Here is a 17,280-nt window from a genome sequence, read left to right on the forward strand (position 1 = left end):
GATTCTCCTGCCTCAGCCTCCCGAGTAGCTGGGACTACAGGCGCATGCCACTACATCTAGCTAAATTTTTTGTATTTTTATAGAGGCAGAGTTTCACCATGTTGGTCAGGATCGTCTCGATCTCTTGACCTCATGATCCGCCCGCCTCGACCTCCCAAAGTGCTGGGATTACAGGCATGATCCACCGCACTTGGCCTAGAAATTATTTTTATACCAGTCATCATCTTGGTGGCTGGTGGCAGTCTCATGGGTAATACATTGTTGTATAGTATTCTCTCCTTGACTCTTTACAGATCAGCAAGTTGCTCGGATGGAAAAACTAGCTGGTTTGGTAGAAGAGCTGGAGGCTGACGAGTGGCGGTTTAAGCCTATCGAGCAGCTGCTGGGATTCACCCCCTCTTCAGGTTGATGCTGCCTGGATGGTCGCCTCTGGTGCGCAGCAAGTGCAAAGCCAGTGGGGGACTTTCTCACAGCTTGCGTAGCCATCCAGAGATCCACAGCTACGTCGCTGAATTGTTAATGCACATTTGTACTTGGTTTCTCTGTATCTGTTCACAGGCAACAAATACTTATATGTATGATCTTTCAGGGAGTATTTTGTTTATTTGTTTTTAAAAGTATTGGGAATCAGATTAAGACAGTCGGTTTCAGAGAACCAGGAGGTTTGGGGTTAAGAGATACTTAAAAATTTTCACAAGCCAGGTAGGGCATATATCAGATTTGGCCAACTGATTGGCATCTGTCCTGTCATCCATACGGTGCCTGGAAATATTCACCAGTCAAGGTCAAGGTCAGCATCTGTGGTTAAAAATACAGCATTTTGACCTAAAATGTTATTTTGCAGATGAATGTGATTTCAACTCAGGAGCTATCCAAATGAGGATTAAATATTCTTTTTTTTTTTCCTATTTTTAGACATCAATTCTATAGATTCTTTACTTTTTCTAACCTCTTCTTGACATGCCAAATGCTGGCAAAAAGAAGTGGTTTTTGGATGTGGCAGCACTTGTAAAAATAAAGCAGTAAGCAAAATCCTTTTAAACACAGAAATCCTCAGTTCTTCTCATTGGTGGACTCAAGCAATTCTGTAGCAAATAAATCCTTTGAAAGAGCTCCAAGTTGGTGGCTTTATCCTTTCAAAATCTCAGGGATTTGGGATGAGGCAAAGAGGTCAAATTACTTTTTAGAAGAAGAGAATCTAAAAACCGTTTCTCCTAAACAAATGGTAGACTGGCTTTACTTCAGGGATATGTGTCTTTATAGGAATACATGAATTTATCTTATTGATATTTAAGTAGATTTTTTTTTTTTTTAAGAAACAAGGTCTTGCTGTGTTGCCCAGTTGGTCTTGAACTCCTGGCCTCAAGAGATTCCGCCCCCCTGCCCGCACCTCGGCCTCCAAAGCGCTGGGATTACAGGCATGAGCCACCGTGCCTGGCCTCAAGTAAGTTTTTATACCATGATAGGGAAAAACCTGGAAGGCTAAGAGATGTACTTATTTTTCCCTCATGGGACCCTACATTCCACAGTAAACAACTGGGATAATCATGTATTACCTTGTATGCAAATTTTGCCTTAGACAGCATTTGTCTGTTCCTTATTAATAACTTGCACCTGATCTGCTTAGAGTTGCTTAATTATACGTAAATATAATCCCAGTAGCAATTAGCCTTAATCCGAAGAGCTCAAAATGTTTAACACGTTCTACCTGACGGGAGGCGGTGACCTCATTCAGTCGGCTAAGAGCCTGAGCCCTGTGAAGTTAAACACCTGCTCATGGTCACATAGCCCAGGCAGAAGAAAATCTCAGAACTTGGAATAGATCCCAGTTGCCTGATAGTTCATCTCACTATTGCCTTTAAAGCAAATTGGAGACTCGGCACGGTGGCTCCCACCTTTAATCCCAGCACCTGGGGAGGCCGAGGTGGGTGGATCACTAGAGATCAGGAGTTCAAGACCAGTCTGGCTAACATGGTGAAACTCGGTCTTTATTGAAAATACAAAAATTAGCCAGGCGTGGTGTCACACGCTTGTAATCCCAGATACTCAGGAGGCTGAGGAACGAGAATTGCTTAAACCCGGGAGGTGGAGGTTGCAGTGATTGCGCCATTGCACTCCAGCCTGGGTGACAGAGCGAGACTCTGTCTCAAAAAAAATAAAAATAAAAAAAATCAGAGCACAAGAAGTACCAGTCCAACTCACCTTTTCCATATTAACAATTCTCAACTAAAAGAAGTTCCATATTCGAAAGCATTTTAGTTTTTTAACAGTACTTATTAGCATCAACCATCTTGATAATCAAGGGAAAAATTAAAAATACCTAGACTGCAATAAACCTTTAAATCGGATTTTCAGTGAGAATTTAGAAGTAATCACTACCTTTCTCTTGCTTCATTTGTATAATCATGCAGCACAGGCACTGTGTTACCTCATCTTTACGCTTTGGTATTTGAACTTGTATTACAGAGTTTTTTCTCTAAATTGGATGTTTTTTTTTTTTTTTTTTTTGAGACGGAGTCTCGCTCTGTCGCCCAGGCTGGAGTGCAGTGGCGCGATCTCGGCTCACTGCAAGCTCCGCCTCCCGAGTTTACGCCATTCTTCTGCCTCAGCCTCCCGAGTAGCTGGGACTACAGGCGCCCGCCATCTCGCCCGGCTAGTTTTTTGTATTTTTTAGTAGAGACGGGGTTTCACCGTGTAGACCAGGATGGTCTCGATCTCCTGACCTCGTGATCCACCCGTCTCGGCCTCCCAAAGTGCTGGGATTACAGGCTTGAGCCACCGTGCCCAGCCAATTGGATGTTTCTTAATATGACCTTGGAAACTGAAGTGATCTTAGCATTAAAAAAAAATGCTTTCTGAAACACCTTTCCCATTGATCACTTAGCTGCTATTTTAGTCTTACCAAGAATAAGACTCTCACAATTTTTTAAAGAGAATACCTCCCTCTCTGTACCTTTCTGTCAGTCATTATGTTGCATCGTCCACAATGCCTGTTACCATGCTTTGGGCTCAAAGATGGTCCCAGTTGCTCATCTGTCATCTGTTATCTCTTGTGCCAGTCAGTCACAGGCATGAATTATAATCCTCTGAATAACACAGCAAGATATATAATACCCCCTAATATAGAAAAGGAACTTGAAGCTCAGAGCAAGTGTCACTTGCCAAGGCTGCACAGCTAAGTCAATGGCCAAATCTGGACTTCAATTCAACTTGGCCAGAATCCAAAGCAGCTTCTTTTAGGTCCACTATGCCACATCCCACCAAACCCAACCCAGCACACTGTATTAGGAAAAATCCTAAAACTTTTGATGAAATGGTAGAATGAAGTAACTACCTGGAGAAAATAAGCCTTCCGTTACCTTCCCTCCTCCCTCCTAGGGCTTGACAAAAAGAGATCTCGAGCATGAGGAAGGAACAGCTTCCTCAGAAACAGACAGGAATTAGCTGTATGTTGGCTTCTGCATACCCTCTTAAAATTCAATATGGGGCCAGACACGGTGGCTCACGCCTGTAATTTCAGCACTTTGGCAGGCCAACGCAGGCGGATCACCTGAGGTCAGGAGTTCGAGACCAGTCTGACCAACATGGAAAAACCCTGTCTCTACTAAAAATACAAAATTAGCCGGGCATGGTGGCGCATGCCTGTAATCCCAGCTACTCGGGCGGCTGAGGCAGGAGAATCACTTGAACCCGGGAGGCAGAGCTTGCAGTGAGCCGAGATCGAGCCACTGCACTCCAGCCTGGTGACAGAGCAAGACTCTGCCTCAAAAAAAAAAGATTGTTCATGTCAGTCTGACATATAATTCTATATAACTTTTGTCTCATGATGATGAGATATCAACAATAAAATAGCTAGTTTTACAGTCATACAAAAAATTTCCCGTTTTGACTTCACAATTATCCAGCATCAGCTTTAAAGTCCAGAATTTTTACTAATACACAAACGTGTTATTTTTTTTTTTTTTTTTTTTGAGACGGAGTCTCGCTCTGTCACCCAGGCTGGAGTGCTGTGGCCGGATCTCAGCTCACTGCAAGCTCCGCCTCCCGGGTTCACGCCATTCTCCTGCCTCAGCCTCCCGAGTAGCTGGGACTACAGGCGCCCCCACGTTGCCCGGCTAGTTTTTTGTAGTTTTTAGTAGAGACGGGGTTTCACCGTGTTAGCCAGGATGGTCTCAATCTCCTGACCTCGTGATCCGCCCGTCTCGGCCGGCCTCCCAAAGTGCTGGGATTACAGGCTTGAGCCACCGCGCCCGGCCACAAACGTGTTATTGATTACTGCCATCCCATAGCTGACACACCGGAATGACAGTGTCTGGAAACTAAATCAAGATCCTGACCCAAGGATCTCTCTTTATCTGCCCATTTACTTGCAGCCTGTGGCTCCCCTTCCCCTACATGACCGGGAGTCCTGGAATCTGCTCTTCCCAGTCAGAGTGCCAGATACTGAAGTGGTAGAAACTTTGGGCCTTACGGCTAGGACTTTCACCTCTGTAAAGGGAAGGGGCCAGGCTGGGAGATTCCTGTCATCCAGAGGAAAAGGAGGAAGCTGCTTAAGAAGCTGACGCCCTTTTGGGCAAATGTAGGAAATGTTACACTTAAGGCTGGGCATGATGGCTCACACCTGTAAGTCCAGCACTTTGGGAGGCCAAGGCGGCCAGATCACCTGAGGTCAGGAGTTCGAGACCAGCCTGACCAACATGGAGAAACCCCGTCTCTACTATAAATACAAAATTAGCTGGGCGTGGTGGCGCATGCCTCTAATCCCAGCTACTCGGGAGACTGAGGCAGGAGAATCACTTGCACCCAGGAGGCAGAGGTGGTGGTGAGCCGAGATCATGCCATTGCACTCCAGCCTCGGCAATAAGAGTGAAACTGTCTCAAAAAGAAAGAAGAGAAAAGAAATACTACACTTAGAGGAGGCTGCTTTGCCTCTCCCTGTCCTTTTGCCAAAGCATCTAACTTTGCCGAAAATAACTTGCCACACCTTTTAGTTGCCTGAAGTTCAACCAAAACCAAGCCTTTCATTTCATAAAAGAGGTAAGTCTTAAATAACAGGTACTTGGGAGAGTTAAAAGCTTGGGCTACAGGCAGACTGTAATGATACCAGATCTTTTCCTGTTTTCCCAGAGCTGAGTTTGGGATGGAGATTGCATCAAAGGAGCATGCCACTAGCCTTCTGTGCATACATTTATTAGCATCTGGTCAAAGAGAGGGTCTCAGAATTGTAGAACTGAAAGAGACCTTAGAGGTCATCTAGTTCACCCCTCATTTACATATAGGAAGTAGGGATGTTGTTTGTCTGGTTTACTGCTGCATCCTCAGTACCTAGGATACTACTTGGCACATAGTAGGTATATCATAGGTCTCTGCTGAGTGAATGACATAGGAATTTGTGTGTTACCTTTATTTTAGAAGCTACTAGCTATTTCTAAGCCAGGCGCTATGGCTCACACCTATAATCCCAGCACTTTGGGAGGGCAAGGCTGGAGGATCACCTGAGGTCAGGAGTTCAAGACCAGCCTGGCCAACATGGCAAAACCCCGTCTCTACTAAAAATACAAAAATTAGCCGGGTGTGGTGGTGGGTACCTGTAATCCCAGCCTCATGGGAGCCTGAGGCAGGAGATTGGTTTGAACCTGGGAGGGAGATTGCAGTGAGCCAAGATCGCTCCACTGTACTCAAGCCTGGGTGACAGAGTGAGATTCCGTCTCAAAATAAATAAATAAATAAAAGAAACTACTAGCTATTTCTAGGGCAAAATCCATAGTAGAGTAATCCCTGAGGTAATTCAGATAGTTAATAGGCAGAGCCAAGACTGTCACCCAGATCTCAGCCCAGAGCTCCTATAACGTCACCCTGACAGGTGAAGGCTGTGGAACAAATGGAAGCTGTTCCAAAGCGTTCATATCTCATATGATCCCATCCACGCGATGAGCCAAGGCAGAGGGCACCGGTGGTTCCCTACCGTCATGGGCTCTGGCCATGGGCCTGGTGGTAGGGTCATATGTCAGCATCTACGACCTAGTCTCACCTCACAGGTACTCTAATTTCTTCTGTCTGTCAAGTTTCCCAAGGAGGAGTTTTCCCAAATCAGCCTGGTTCTTTTTATAATATAAGCTGTTTAGAGGCCAGGCATGGTGGCTCACGCCTGTAATTCCAGCATTTTGGGAGGCCAAGGCGGGCAGATCACCTGAGGTCGGGAGTTCTAGGCCAGCCTGGCCAACATAGTGAAACCCCATCCCTAATAAAAATACAAAAATTAGGTGAGGCCAGGTACGGTGGCTCACACCTGTAATCCCAGCACTTTGGGAGGCTGAGGTGGGCAGATGACCTGAGGTCAGGAGTTTGAGACCAGCCTGGTCAATGTGGCGAAATTCCGTTTCTACCAAAAGTACAAAAATTAGCTGGTGTGGTGGTGCACATCTGTAATCCCAACTACTCGGGAGGCCGAGGTGGGAGAATCTCTAGAACCCAGGAGCCAGAGGTTGCAGTGAGCCGAGATCATACCACTGCACTCCAGCCTGTGAGACAGAGTGAGACACTGTCTCAGAAAAAAAAAAAAATAGCCATGTGTGGTGGCACACGCCTGAATCCCACTTACCGAGGAGGCTGAGGCAGGAGAATCTGTAGAACCTGGGAGGTGGAGGTTGCAGCGAGCCAAGACCACACCACTACATTCCAGCCTGGGTGACAGTGAGACTCCGTCTCAAAAAAAAAAAAAACCCTGTTTAGAGCAGGTAATGAAACAACATACAATTTGTTACTAACAGTAATAGAGAGGATGTTCCTTTCCAAATGTCTGTCATTCTTTTCAGCAGACACTTAGCACTGTGTGTCTAGTGTGTGCTAGATGCCAAGGATATGCTGTAAAACAAGACCCAGTCATCAACCTCAAGAAGTTTACAAATAAATATTAAGAGGGACAGAAAGGTCATTTCAAGTGTAATAACTGCTCTAATAGGGAAAGCATGAGATGCTGGACAATACCATAGCAGAGACAACTAATCCAGCTGGGCCAGGCATCAGAGAAGGCTTTAATGAAGGATGAGGTTTAGGCTGAGACCTGAAGAAAAAGTAAGTGGGGTGGGAAGGAAGGACTTTATACGTGGAGGGAATACAATTTTCAGAGGCCCAAGGGTGGGAAAGGGCATACTACCTTTGTAGGGCTGCGGGTGGTTCATTATGATTGATTCATAGGTGGTAAGGGCAAGAATAAGGCAGAGGGTAGGACTCGTGGGCTCTGCTAAGGAATCTGAAATTCAACCAGAGGACAGTGGGGAACCCCTGAAGAGCTTGAGGCAGGAGCATGACAAGATCTGGTTATACTTCAGATAATTTACTGGGAGGCAATGGTGGAGAATTGGTGGTGGCGAGAGCGAGATTCCTTAGGAAGCCTTTGAGGTCATCCAGGTAAGAGATGACTATAGGCCAAATTAAAGATGAGCGCAGTGGCTCATGCCTGTAATCCCAGCACTTTGGGAGGCTGAGGCAGGCGGATCACTTCAGGTCAGAAATTCGAGACCAGCCTAGCCAACATAGTGAAACTCCATCTCTACAAAAATACAAAAATTAGCCAGGCATGATGGTGGGTACCTGTAATCCCAGCTACCCAGGAGGCTGAGGCAGGAGAATCGCTTGAACCCAGGAGGCAGAGGTTGCTGGAGCCATTGTACTCCAGCCTGGACGACAGAGACTCCTTCTCAAAAAAAAAAAAAGAGAGGATGGATTTGATTTGAGAAGTGGCAGGGGGTAGTGGCTTACACCTGTAATCCCACACTTTGGGAGGCCCAAGTGGGAGGATCGCTTGAGGCCAGGAGTGAAGACCAGCCTGGCCAACGTAGCAAGACCCCCACCTCTACAAAAAATTGTACAAATTAGCCAGGCATGGTGGCACACACCTGTAGTTCTAGTTACTCCAGAGACCGAGGCAGGAGGAGTGCTTGAGCCCAGGAGGTCAAGGCTGGGGTAAGTTATGATGGTGCTATTGCCTGGGTGACAGAGCGAGACCGTGTCTCAAAAACAAAAAAGTGCCGGCACAGTGGTTCATGCCTGTAATCCCAGCACTTTGGGAGATGGAGGCAGGCAGATCACATGAGGCCAGGAAGTTCAAGACCAGCCTGGCCAACATGGTGAAACCCCATATCTACAAAAAAGAGAAAAATTATCCGGGCATGGTGGTGGGCACCTATACTCCCAGCTACTCAGGAGACTGAGGCAGGAAAACTGCTTGAACCTGGGAGTCAGAGGTTGCAGTGAGCCGAGATTGTGCCATTGCACTCCAGCCTGGGCCAGAGCGAGACTCAAAAAAAAAAGACATGTAATATACAGGATTTGGTGACTGGTGGACCTTGGATAACTCAGAGGACGCCCAAGTTTTCTTGCGTCAGGAGCTGAGGGACTAGTGGTACCATTCACTGAGATAGGGGTACAGAGAGGGCAGCAGGCTACAGAGATGTTCAAGAGGCAGGTGACTCCACGGGTCTATAGTCTGGAGAGTGAGCTGGGCTGGAGTTAGATTTGGGACTCACCAGCCTGGAGGTGTTTATTAAGACCATGGTGGAGAGTGGATAGATTGTCCAGGGAGAGAGCCCATGGAGTGAGGAGAGAATCACACCAGGGAGGGATCCTCAGGGCATGCTGACATGTAAGGAACAGGCAAAGCAGGAAGATCCCAGAGATAGGGAACAAGGAATATGGCCTCACAGAAACCCAGGGGAAAGCACATTTTGAGAAGAAGGCTGCAAATAGCAATATATGGTGCAGCCAAGCACTTGAGACAAGGGATTAACAAGACCCACTGCAACCTCCGCCTCCTGGGTTCAAGTGATTCTCCTGCTTCAGCCTCCCAAATAGCTGAGACTACAGGTGCCTACCACCATGTCCAGCTAATTTTTGTGTTTTTAGTAGAGACACAGTTTCACCATGTTGGCCAGGCTAGCCTCTAACTCCTTACCTCAGGTGATCCACCCACCTCGGCTTCCAAAAGTGCTGGGATTACAGACATGAGGCGCAACTTCTGCCATTGGGATCTTACCACGGAGACTGTTGGTGACTTTTTTTTTTTTTTTTTTTGGAGACAGCATCTCACTCTGCCACCCAGGTTGGAGTGCAGTGGTGTGAGATCACAGCTCACTGTAACCTTGCCCTCCCAGGCTCAAGCAATCCTCCCATCTCAGTCTCCTGATTAGCTGAGACTACAGGTGCATGCCACCACGCCTGGCTAATGTTTGTATTTTCAGTAGAGATATGGTTTGCCATGTTACCCAGGCTGGTCTCAGACTCCTGAGCTCAAGCAGTCCTCCCGCCCCAGCCTCCCAAAGTGCTGGGATTACAGGCCTTAGCCACTGTGCCTAGCTGGTGACCTTTTCTTAAGAGTAGCCACCTCTGCATAGCAGAGACAGAGCCAGAATGCTGTGGGGAAGAGTGGGGTCGGGGGGAAGTGGGGCTAAATCCGGGCAACACTTTCCAGAAGTTCAACGGGAAGGGGAGGCAAAAATGAGGGACTGAGAGGGGGACAGCTAAAGGAGAATGCATAGTGAAGAGCTCATTTTTTTCTTTTACGATGGGAGAGGTCAAAAAAACAAAAAGGGGATAATTGGCCGAGCACGGTGGCTCACGCCTGTAATCCCAGCACTTTGAGAGGCCGAGGCAGGTGGATTACCTGAGGTCAGGAGTTCCAGACCAGCCTGGGCAACATGGCAAAACCCCGTCTCTCTACTAAAAGTACAAAAACTATCCGGGCATGGTGGCAGGCTCCTGTAATCCCAGATACTCAGGAGGCTGAGACAGGAGAATCACTTGAACCCGGGAGGTGGAGGTTGCGGTGAGCCGAGTTGGCGCCATTGCACTCCAGCCTGCGCAACAAGAGTAAAACTCCGTCTCAAAAAAAGAAAAGAAAAGGGATAATTGATGGACGGATCCCTGAGAAAGTGGGAGGAGGTGGGAGCCAAAGCCTGGCTGGCATGAGGCAGGAGAACAGGATGATGCTGATGTGGGTAATTGTGTAGGAGAGGCAGCAGGAAGAGGGGGCATTCTCATCCAATGGCCTCTATTTTCTCAGTAAAGGAGAGGCAAGTTGGCCTACTGCCCGTGTCCTAAGGTCAGAAGGCTTGCCAAACCCAATCAGGAGCCTGTTGCAGTGAGAGGCCTTACATTTGCAGTAGCACCACTCTTTGGGGAAGTCCACCAGCAGCTCCCAGCAGCCTAGCAGGAGGAATGGAAAAAATGAGCAGTTGGTGGCTAAAGTCTTGCATGGTAGGGTAAGGGGCTAAGCAAATTTTTGGACTAGGGTGGAGAGGAAAGGAAGTGAAAACAAAAAGAGGCCCCCAGAGAGAAACTAACAGGGTCAACCACTTATTGAGGGTGTACTATGGCACAGGCAATGTTTAAGGAAAGAGAAATAAAAAGGTAGGGCAGGCCGGGCGCGGTGGCTCATGCCTATAATCCCAGCACTTAGGGAGGTCGAAGCGGGCGGATCACCTGAGGTCAGGAGTTCAAGACGAACCTGGCCAATATGGTGAAACCCCGTCTCTACTAAAAATACAAAAATTAGCCAGGCGTGGAGGCGGGCGCTTGTAGTCCCAGCTACTCAGGAGGCTGAGGCAGAGGAATTGCTTGAACCCGGGAGGCGGAGGTTGCAGTGAGCCAACATTGTACTGTTGCACTCCAGCCTGGGCGAAACAGCGAGACTCAGTCTCAAAAAAAAAAAAGGGCAATAGTTTCCAAACCTGGCATGCTTCAGAATTAAGCTGGAAAAAAAAAATGCAGACTCCTGGCTTCATTCCTGGGGCCTAGTAAGTCTAAGGGAAAGGGGGGTTGCACATGACAGTTATGTAGTCAGATCTGGAAGCCTCTTGGACCCATGGAAGAGGCAGAGAAGTAAACAGACGCATGCAGTATATACTATGGGATGAGGCCATGGCCGTGGTCTGTACAGGCTTCCATGGAAGCCAAGAGGACTTGGGAGTGGGAATGCCGAGGAGATGACAAGGAGCCTTTGCTAGAGAAGGCGAGCCTGCTCTTGAACGTGATGATGAGAGACAGTGCGCCACCCACAAAGGGGAAGATGCCAAGGAAGTGTTCCAAGCACAGAGAACAGCATAATCAAAGTCAGGAACTCCAGGTCCCTTGGAACACGCATGTGGAACTGCAGCTCATTTGGTGTGGCTGGAGCACAGCACATAAACGGGGGTGTGGTGAGAAGTATCAGGAGAAGGAAGCAAGAACCAGATTGTCTGAGATTGTTCACCACGCTCCACTTTCCATCCAAAGCACATTTCTCTGAAAGAGCCAGGGACGCCTAAGAAAGAGGCCAAGAATCCCAACTTGCACAATAAATAACTTAGAAAGCAGGCTTGTCTGGGTCTGGAAGGGTTAGACCCATCGGCTGGCATAATGCAGCAAATGTGATCTTTGTAGACCATTAGGTGGTGAGCAGTATTTTTGATGTGACTGCAGACAGCATTCACAGATTTTTAGTTGTTTATTTACTTTAAGGGAGAGGCATATGTCCTAAACACACAAAGAATTATGGAAGGAGCCTTCCTTCTGGGCTCTGAGCCAAAACCAGGATAAGAGACAGCCCGAAGTGATCACATTTAAAGTATATGGACATCACAGAAAGATGTTTTTCCCCCAAATGACTTCTCCTCCCTTTTGTCCTGGGCCCTAAAAGCCTGAAGTAGACTCCCACACCCTTTCTCTCTCACTCTGTTCTCAGAAATCTCCAGACATATATTTGAAGATAAACCAACAAACACAGACATTTCATTTGTTTAGCAAACTGAAAGGTTATGTTTGGGGGGCTGATCAAGTCACACTCTACCCACTAAACTTTCTGCAGTCTCCAAAATAGAGTCAATCTGTAATATCTTACGAAGTCAGATTGACTTAGCTTTCCAAATAAAAACACAATGATCAGAGGACAACCTAGGACTTTGCCATCCCAGGCCAATGTCATTCCCCAGAAAGGACTCAGGGCTCAGTCTATAATCCTGCTCCAATGCTCAAGGCTGCAGAATGCTTTTTGCCTGCACTCCTGTTAATGAAAAGGAAAATCAGACTCTCAGGAGCAGCCCGAGACCACAACTGGAGTACAAGATACTATGGCCTCCAGAAACCTATAGATCGGGAGCCAGGAAGAAGGCAGAACATTGTCCCCAAGGCATCTCTCAACACAGAGAGGTATCCATCCTGGGGGCTAGAAAAGATGCTGGAAGAGGAGGATGAAGGATCAAGGAGGAAGACAGCCTTGCTGTCTGAAAGCACAGAGCCCTGACACCACAGTTAAGCCTTATCCGGTACCCTGCCAGCCAAGGAGTGTCCTCAGGCAAATAGGAAAACAGAGGCTGAGCCCCAAAGGTCTGCAGCTTCACTTGACCCTGGGGATCAACTCTTCCTCCAACTGCAAAGGGGGATTTCTTGCAGATAAGCAATCTCCCATTCTGAGTTATTGCAGTCTCTTTTTCTACCCTGCTGGCTCTGTGGCCACTGTGCACTTTACACTTAAGAGTTAGGCCAGTCCATGTGTATAATCCCAGCACTTTGGGAGGCTGAGGCAGGCAGATCACTTGAAGTCAGAAGTTCAAGACCAGCCTGGTCAACATGGTGAAACCCTGCCTCTGCCTGGCGCGGTGGCTCACACCTGTAATCCCAGCACTTTGGGAGACCGAGGCTGGTAGATCATGAGGTCAGAAGTTCAAGACCAACCTGGCCAAGATGGTGAAACCCCAGCCTGGGTGACAGAGCGAGACTCTGTCTCAAAAAAAGATTTTAAAAAAAGCCTGCTTCTACTAAAAATACAAAAATTAGATGGGCATGGTGGCATGCGCCTATAGTCCCAGCTACTCATGAATCTAAGGCAGGAGAACCGCTTGAACCCAGTAAGCAGATGTTGCGTGCGATGAGCCAAGATCGCACCACTGCACTCCAGCCTGGGCAACAGTGAGACTCCGTCTCAAAAAAAAAAGTTAGGCTCCTAGAAGGAGCCTGACTGGAAGTTGCTGAGGGTGATGGAAAGTCTTCAATAACAAAGGTAGGAGTGATCAGGAGGGCCTGGGTTCAGAACTCACACCTCTCATTCTGTACCCTGTGTCTCAGGGTAGGTACAAGTAGCACCCAGGCACTGGGAACCCTGGGAACATTCATCATGGTTAACACATGGTGAGTGAGGGGTTACTATATGTGGGGCATTATGCCAAGCACTCCTCACGCACGATGTCATTTACAGAAAGACCATGTGGGATGGGAGGAAGCCACCAAGTTATGGCAGGGATGGCAGGAGAAAATCCTACAGCCTAAGACTGCAGGGTCCTTGGCTATTATATCCGTTTGCCAGGGCTGCCATAACAAAAAACCACAGACTGAGTGGCTTAAACAACAGAAGCTTATTGTCTTGCAGTTCTGGAAGCTAGAAGTCCAAGATCAAGGTGCCAGCAAGATTGTTTTCTTCTGAGGGCTGCGAGGGAAAAAGTCTGTTCCAGGCTTGTCTCCGTGGCCATCCTCTCCCAATGTCTCTTTACTTAGTCTTTCCTCTATGCATGTCTCTGTCCAAATGTTCCTTTTCTTTTTTTTTTTTTTTAAACACAGAGTCTCGCCCTGTCACCCAGGCTCGAGTGCAGTGATGCAATCTCAGCTCACTGCGACCTCCGCCTCCCGAGGTCACGCCATTCTACTGCCTCAGCCTCCCGAGTAGGTGGGACTACAGGTGCCCGCCACCACGCCCAGCTAATTTTTTACATTTTTAGTAGAGACAGAATTTCACTGTGTTAGCCAGGATGGTCTTGATCTCCTGACCTCGTGATCCACCTGCCTCAGCCTCCCAAAGTGCTGGGATTACAGGCATGAGCCACCATGCCTGGCCCAAATGTCCCCTTTTTATAAGGACACCAGTCCCACTGGATTAGGGCCTACCCTACTGATCTCATTTCAACTTGATGACCTCTTTCAAGACCCATCTCCAAATAAGGTCACATTCTGAGATACTGGGGTTAGGATTTCAACATACAAATTGGAGTGGGGACAACACAATTCAACCCGCAACAACAGTCTCTAACCCAGACTTCTCTTTATTTTATTTATTTATTTACTTACTTTTATTTATTTATTTTTTGAGATGGAATCTCGCTTTTGTTGCCCAGGCTGAGTTCAATGGTGCAATCTTGGCTCTCTGCAGCCTCCACCTCCTGGGTTCAAGTGATGCTCCTGCCTCAGCCTCCTGAGTAGCTGGGATTACAGGCATGCCCCACCATGCCCAGCTAATTTTGTATTTTTAGTGGAGACGGGGTTTCACCACTTTGGCCAGGCTGGGCTTGAACTCCCAACCTCAGATGATTCTCCCGCCTAAGCCTCCCAAAGTGCTGGGATTACAGGCGTGAGCCACCGAGCCCAGCTATTTATTTTTTTGAGATGGAGTCTTACTGTCGCCCAGGCTGGAGTTCAGGGGCATGACCTCAGCCCTCTGCAACCTCCGCCTCCTGGGTTCAAGTAATTCTCCTGCCTCAGCCTCCCAAGTATCTGGGATTACAGGTGTGTGCCACTACGTCTGGCTAATTTTTGTATTTTTAGTAGAGATGGGGTTTCACCATGTTGGCCAGGCTGGTCTTGAACTCCTGACCTCAATTAATCCCCCTCCTCAACCTACCAAAGTGCTGGGATTACAGGTGTGAGCTGCTGTGCTCAGCCTCCAGTTGTTATTTTTATTGACAAAGTTATGAAAATCTTTGGGAAAGTGATTTGCACAGGCTCCATCAGGTTGACAAAACCAAGACTGGAACACAGGTCTTTTGGGGCCCCCAGCCTTCAGCAGGCTTCCCCAGGAGTAGCAGTATTGCCTGCTTTTGGAAACCTCTTCCCTGAGAAGGGAATCCCTGAGCTTGGGCCAGTCTAGGAAGCACCCAGTTGAATCTACAGGCCTAGGACACATGAAAACCCTCTTACCAACCAACATCTGGAAAGGGACTCTGCAATGCCAGGGTAGAAGGAGCCTTATTCATGGGGCTTCATAGAGTCACTGGGTCTTATTTTCTTTGAGATGGAGTTTTGCTCTTCTTGCCCAGGCTGGAGTGCAATGGTGTGATCTCGGCTCACCGCAACCTCCGCCTCCTGGGTTCAAGAGATTCTCCTGCCTCAGCCTCCTGAGTAGCTGGGATTACCGGCATGTGCCACCATGCCCAGCTAATTTTTGTATTTTTTTAGTAGAGACGGGGTTTCTCTATGTTGGTCAGACTGTTCTCAAACTCCTGACCTCAGGTGCTCCACCTGCCTCAGCCTCCCAAAGTGCTGGGATTACAGGTGTGAGCCACCCTGTCGGGCTTGGATCTTATTTTCAATGGCCAGGCCTCTTATTAATGTGGCAGGAATGCAGCCTGTGCAGAGCTCTGCCCTTTACCTGCAGCCCCCAACAGTGCAGTCTGCCAGAAGTTGGCTGGGATTGTGCTGAGTTTCTCGCAGCTTCCCCTCCTTGTTCACTCTCCTCAGACCCACCTTTGCCTGCAGCTGGCCAGAGGCTGATAGATCTCTATTTTGCTGTTGTGAGAACTCACCAAAAAGGCACTTCTCAAAGCCTCATGCAACTAGCAGGAGAAACATAGGTTTAAGAGCCTTGCTCTTGCAGCTTCAAAAACAAGGAGGCAAAAATTGAGATTGAATATAGCACAGAGTGTGGGTGACATCAAACCACAGACTGAGTTGATAGGCTGCAGGGAAGGAAGTGAAAAGTTCACCTTGTCCTTCCTTGTAACAGAGGACTGCTGGTTTTGCAGAGGTTTGCTTTTTTTTTTTTCATTCAATAAAAATAGCTCGGTGGGACAACATATTATAGCATTCGTGGAAATAAAAACTAGGAACCACATCACAGGATGTTCTGCTCCAAACTTGGCGCTGATCCCCCAGGCAGCTCCAGGTTCCCTCTGATTCAGCCAGCAGCGGCGAAGGCCCTCCCCTGTCCCAGGTGGGACCCGGCCTTCGGAGAGGAAGGGAGGTGGTGGTACGAGGCATCAGCTGTTTCCTTTGCCTCTGGGCCAAGACCCTTGCCATGGCAGAAATACAACTTTGTCCCCAGTGTCTGCCTTCTGCACTGTAAAAAGTTTCCATCTCAAAGGGTCGCGATTCAGGAAACCAAGGTTAGAGGCAAACGAGTCTTACTTGAAAATGGTAAAACCTGGCCAGGCCTTGGACTTCCTGCATTGATTGCTCTCCTGGGGCCTGGGACCAGCCCAGCAAGGGTGGGGTGGGGCAGCAATGCAGGTTACAGGATGTGAAAGTGGGGACTGAGGTTAGGAAAAAGAATAAAAGGCTGTGACCAGAACACACCCAGCAGAGGCCATGTGCAGTTCTCTTCTTCAGGGTTTCCTGTGGGTACACTGAGAACATTGTGTTCTGGCTGAGAACTTATCCGGCAGAGCCTGCTGCCTACGTGGTCCCTGGGTCCTAGTGCTGCCTCTTACCTAGCCTCAGGCCTGGCTCCCCTGCCTGCACCTGTGTGCAGCCCACTGTATGACCCAGGGAGGTTGTCTCCATTGCGTCCTCCTGCTGGGTGAGGCCCCCAGCCACCAGACTCCCAGCACTTAAGATTCTGACCCACCCCGCATTTCCAAAGCATCTTCAGCATGCTGGGTGCCATCACACAGTCGCGTTTCATGTCCCTCATAACAAAACGTCCTTCAGATGACAAAACTGAGGTTCAGAGAAACTGGGAGGAACAACTAACATCAGTATTTATTTTTATTTATTTATTTTAGAAAGGGGGGTTTCACTTCCACCCAGGTTGGAATGCAGTAGTGCGATCATAGCCCACTGCAGCTTCCAACTCCTGGGCTCAAGTGAACCTCAGCCTCCTGAGTTCTACTGGGACTGCAGGTGCGCACCACCACCCCTGACTCATTTTTGTATATTTTGTAGAGACAGGGTCTCATTATGTTGCCCAGGCTGGTCTCAAACTCCTGGGCTCAAGCAACCCTCCCGCTTCAACCACCCAACATGTTGGGATGAAGACATAAGCCACTGTGTGCCTGGCCTATGCCAGTTTTGTTTATTTATTTATTTATGAAATGGAGTTTTGCCCTTGTTGCCCAGGCTGGAATGCAGTGGCATGATCTCGGCTCGCTGCAGCCTCCGCCTCCCGGGTTCAAATGATTCTCCAGCCTCAGCCTCCTGAGTAGCTGGGATTACAGGCACCCACCACCACACCAGGCTAATTTTTGTATTTTTAGTAGAGACAGGATTTCACCATGTTGGCCAGGCTGGTCTTGAACTCCTGACCTCAGGTGATCCACCTGCCTC

General features: G+C 48.1%; 1 protein-coding gene across 4 annotated transcripts in view; it reads left to right on the plus strand.

The window, feature by feature from the left end:
• Nucleotides 1-1,118, plus strand: part of ANAPC16 (anaphase promoting complex subunit 16) — a 23,654-nt gene extending 22,536 nt beyond the window's left edge. For all 4 annotated transcript variants that reach the window (XM_011927724.1, XM_011927734.1, XM_011927752.1 and 1 more), the window contains one exon: nucleotides 294-1,118. In XM_011927724.1, coding sequence (XP_011783114.1) covers nucleotides 294-409 — 116 coding nt within the window. In that variant the 3' untranslated portion in view covers nucleotides 410-1,118. The remainder of the gene's footprint in view (nucleotides 1-293) is intronic.
• Nucleotides 1,119-17,280: the final 16,162 nt, after the last annotated feature.

The sequence above is a fragment of the Colobus angolensis genome, unplaced genomic scaffold, assembly GCF_000951035.1.
Source record: "Colobus angolensis palliatus isolate OR3802 unplaced genomic scaffold, Cang.pa_1.0 Scaffold12, whole genome shotgun sequence".
In the NCBI taxonomy this organism is placed as follows: Eukaryota; Metazoa; Chordata; class Mammalia; order Primates; family Cercopithecidae; genus Colobus; species Colobus angolensis.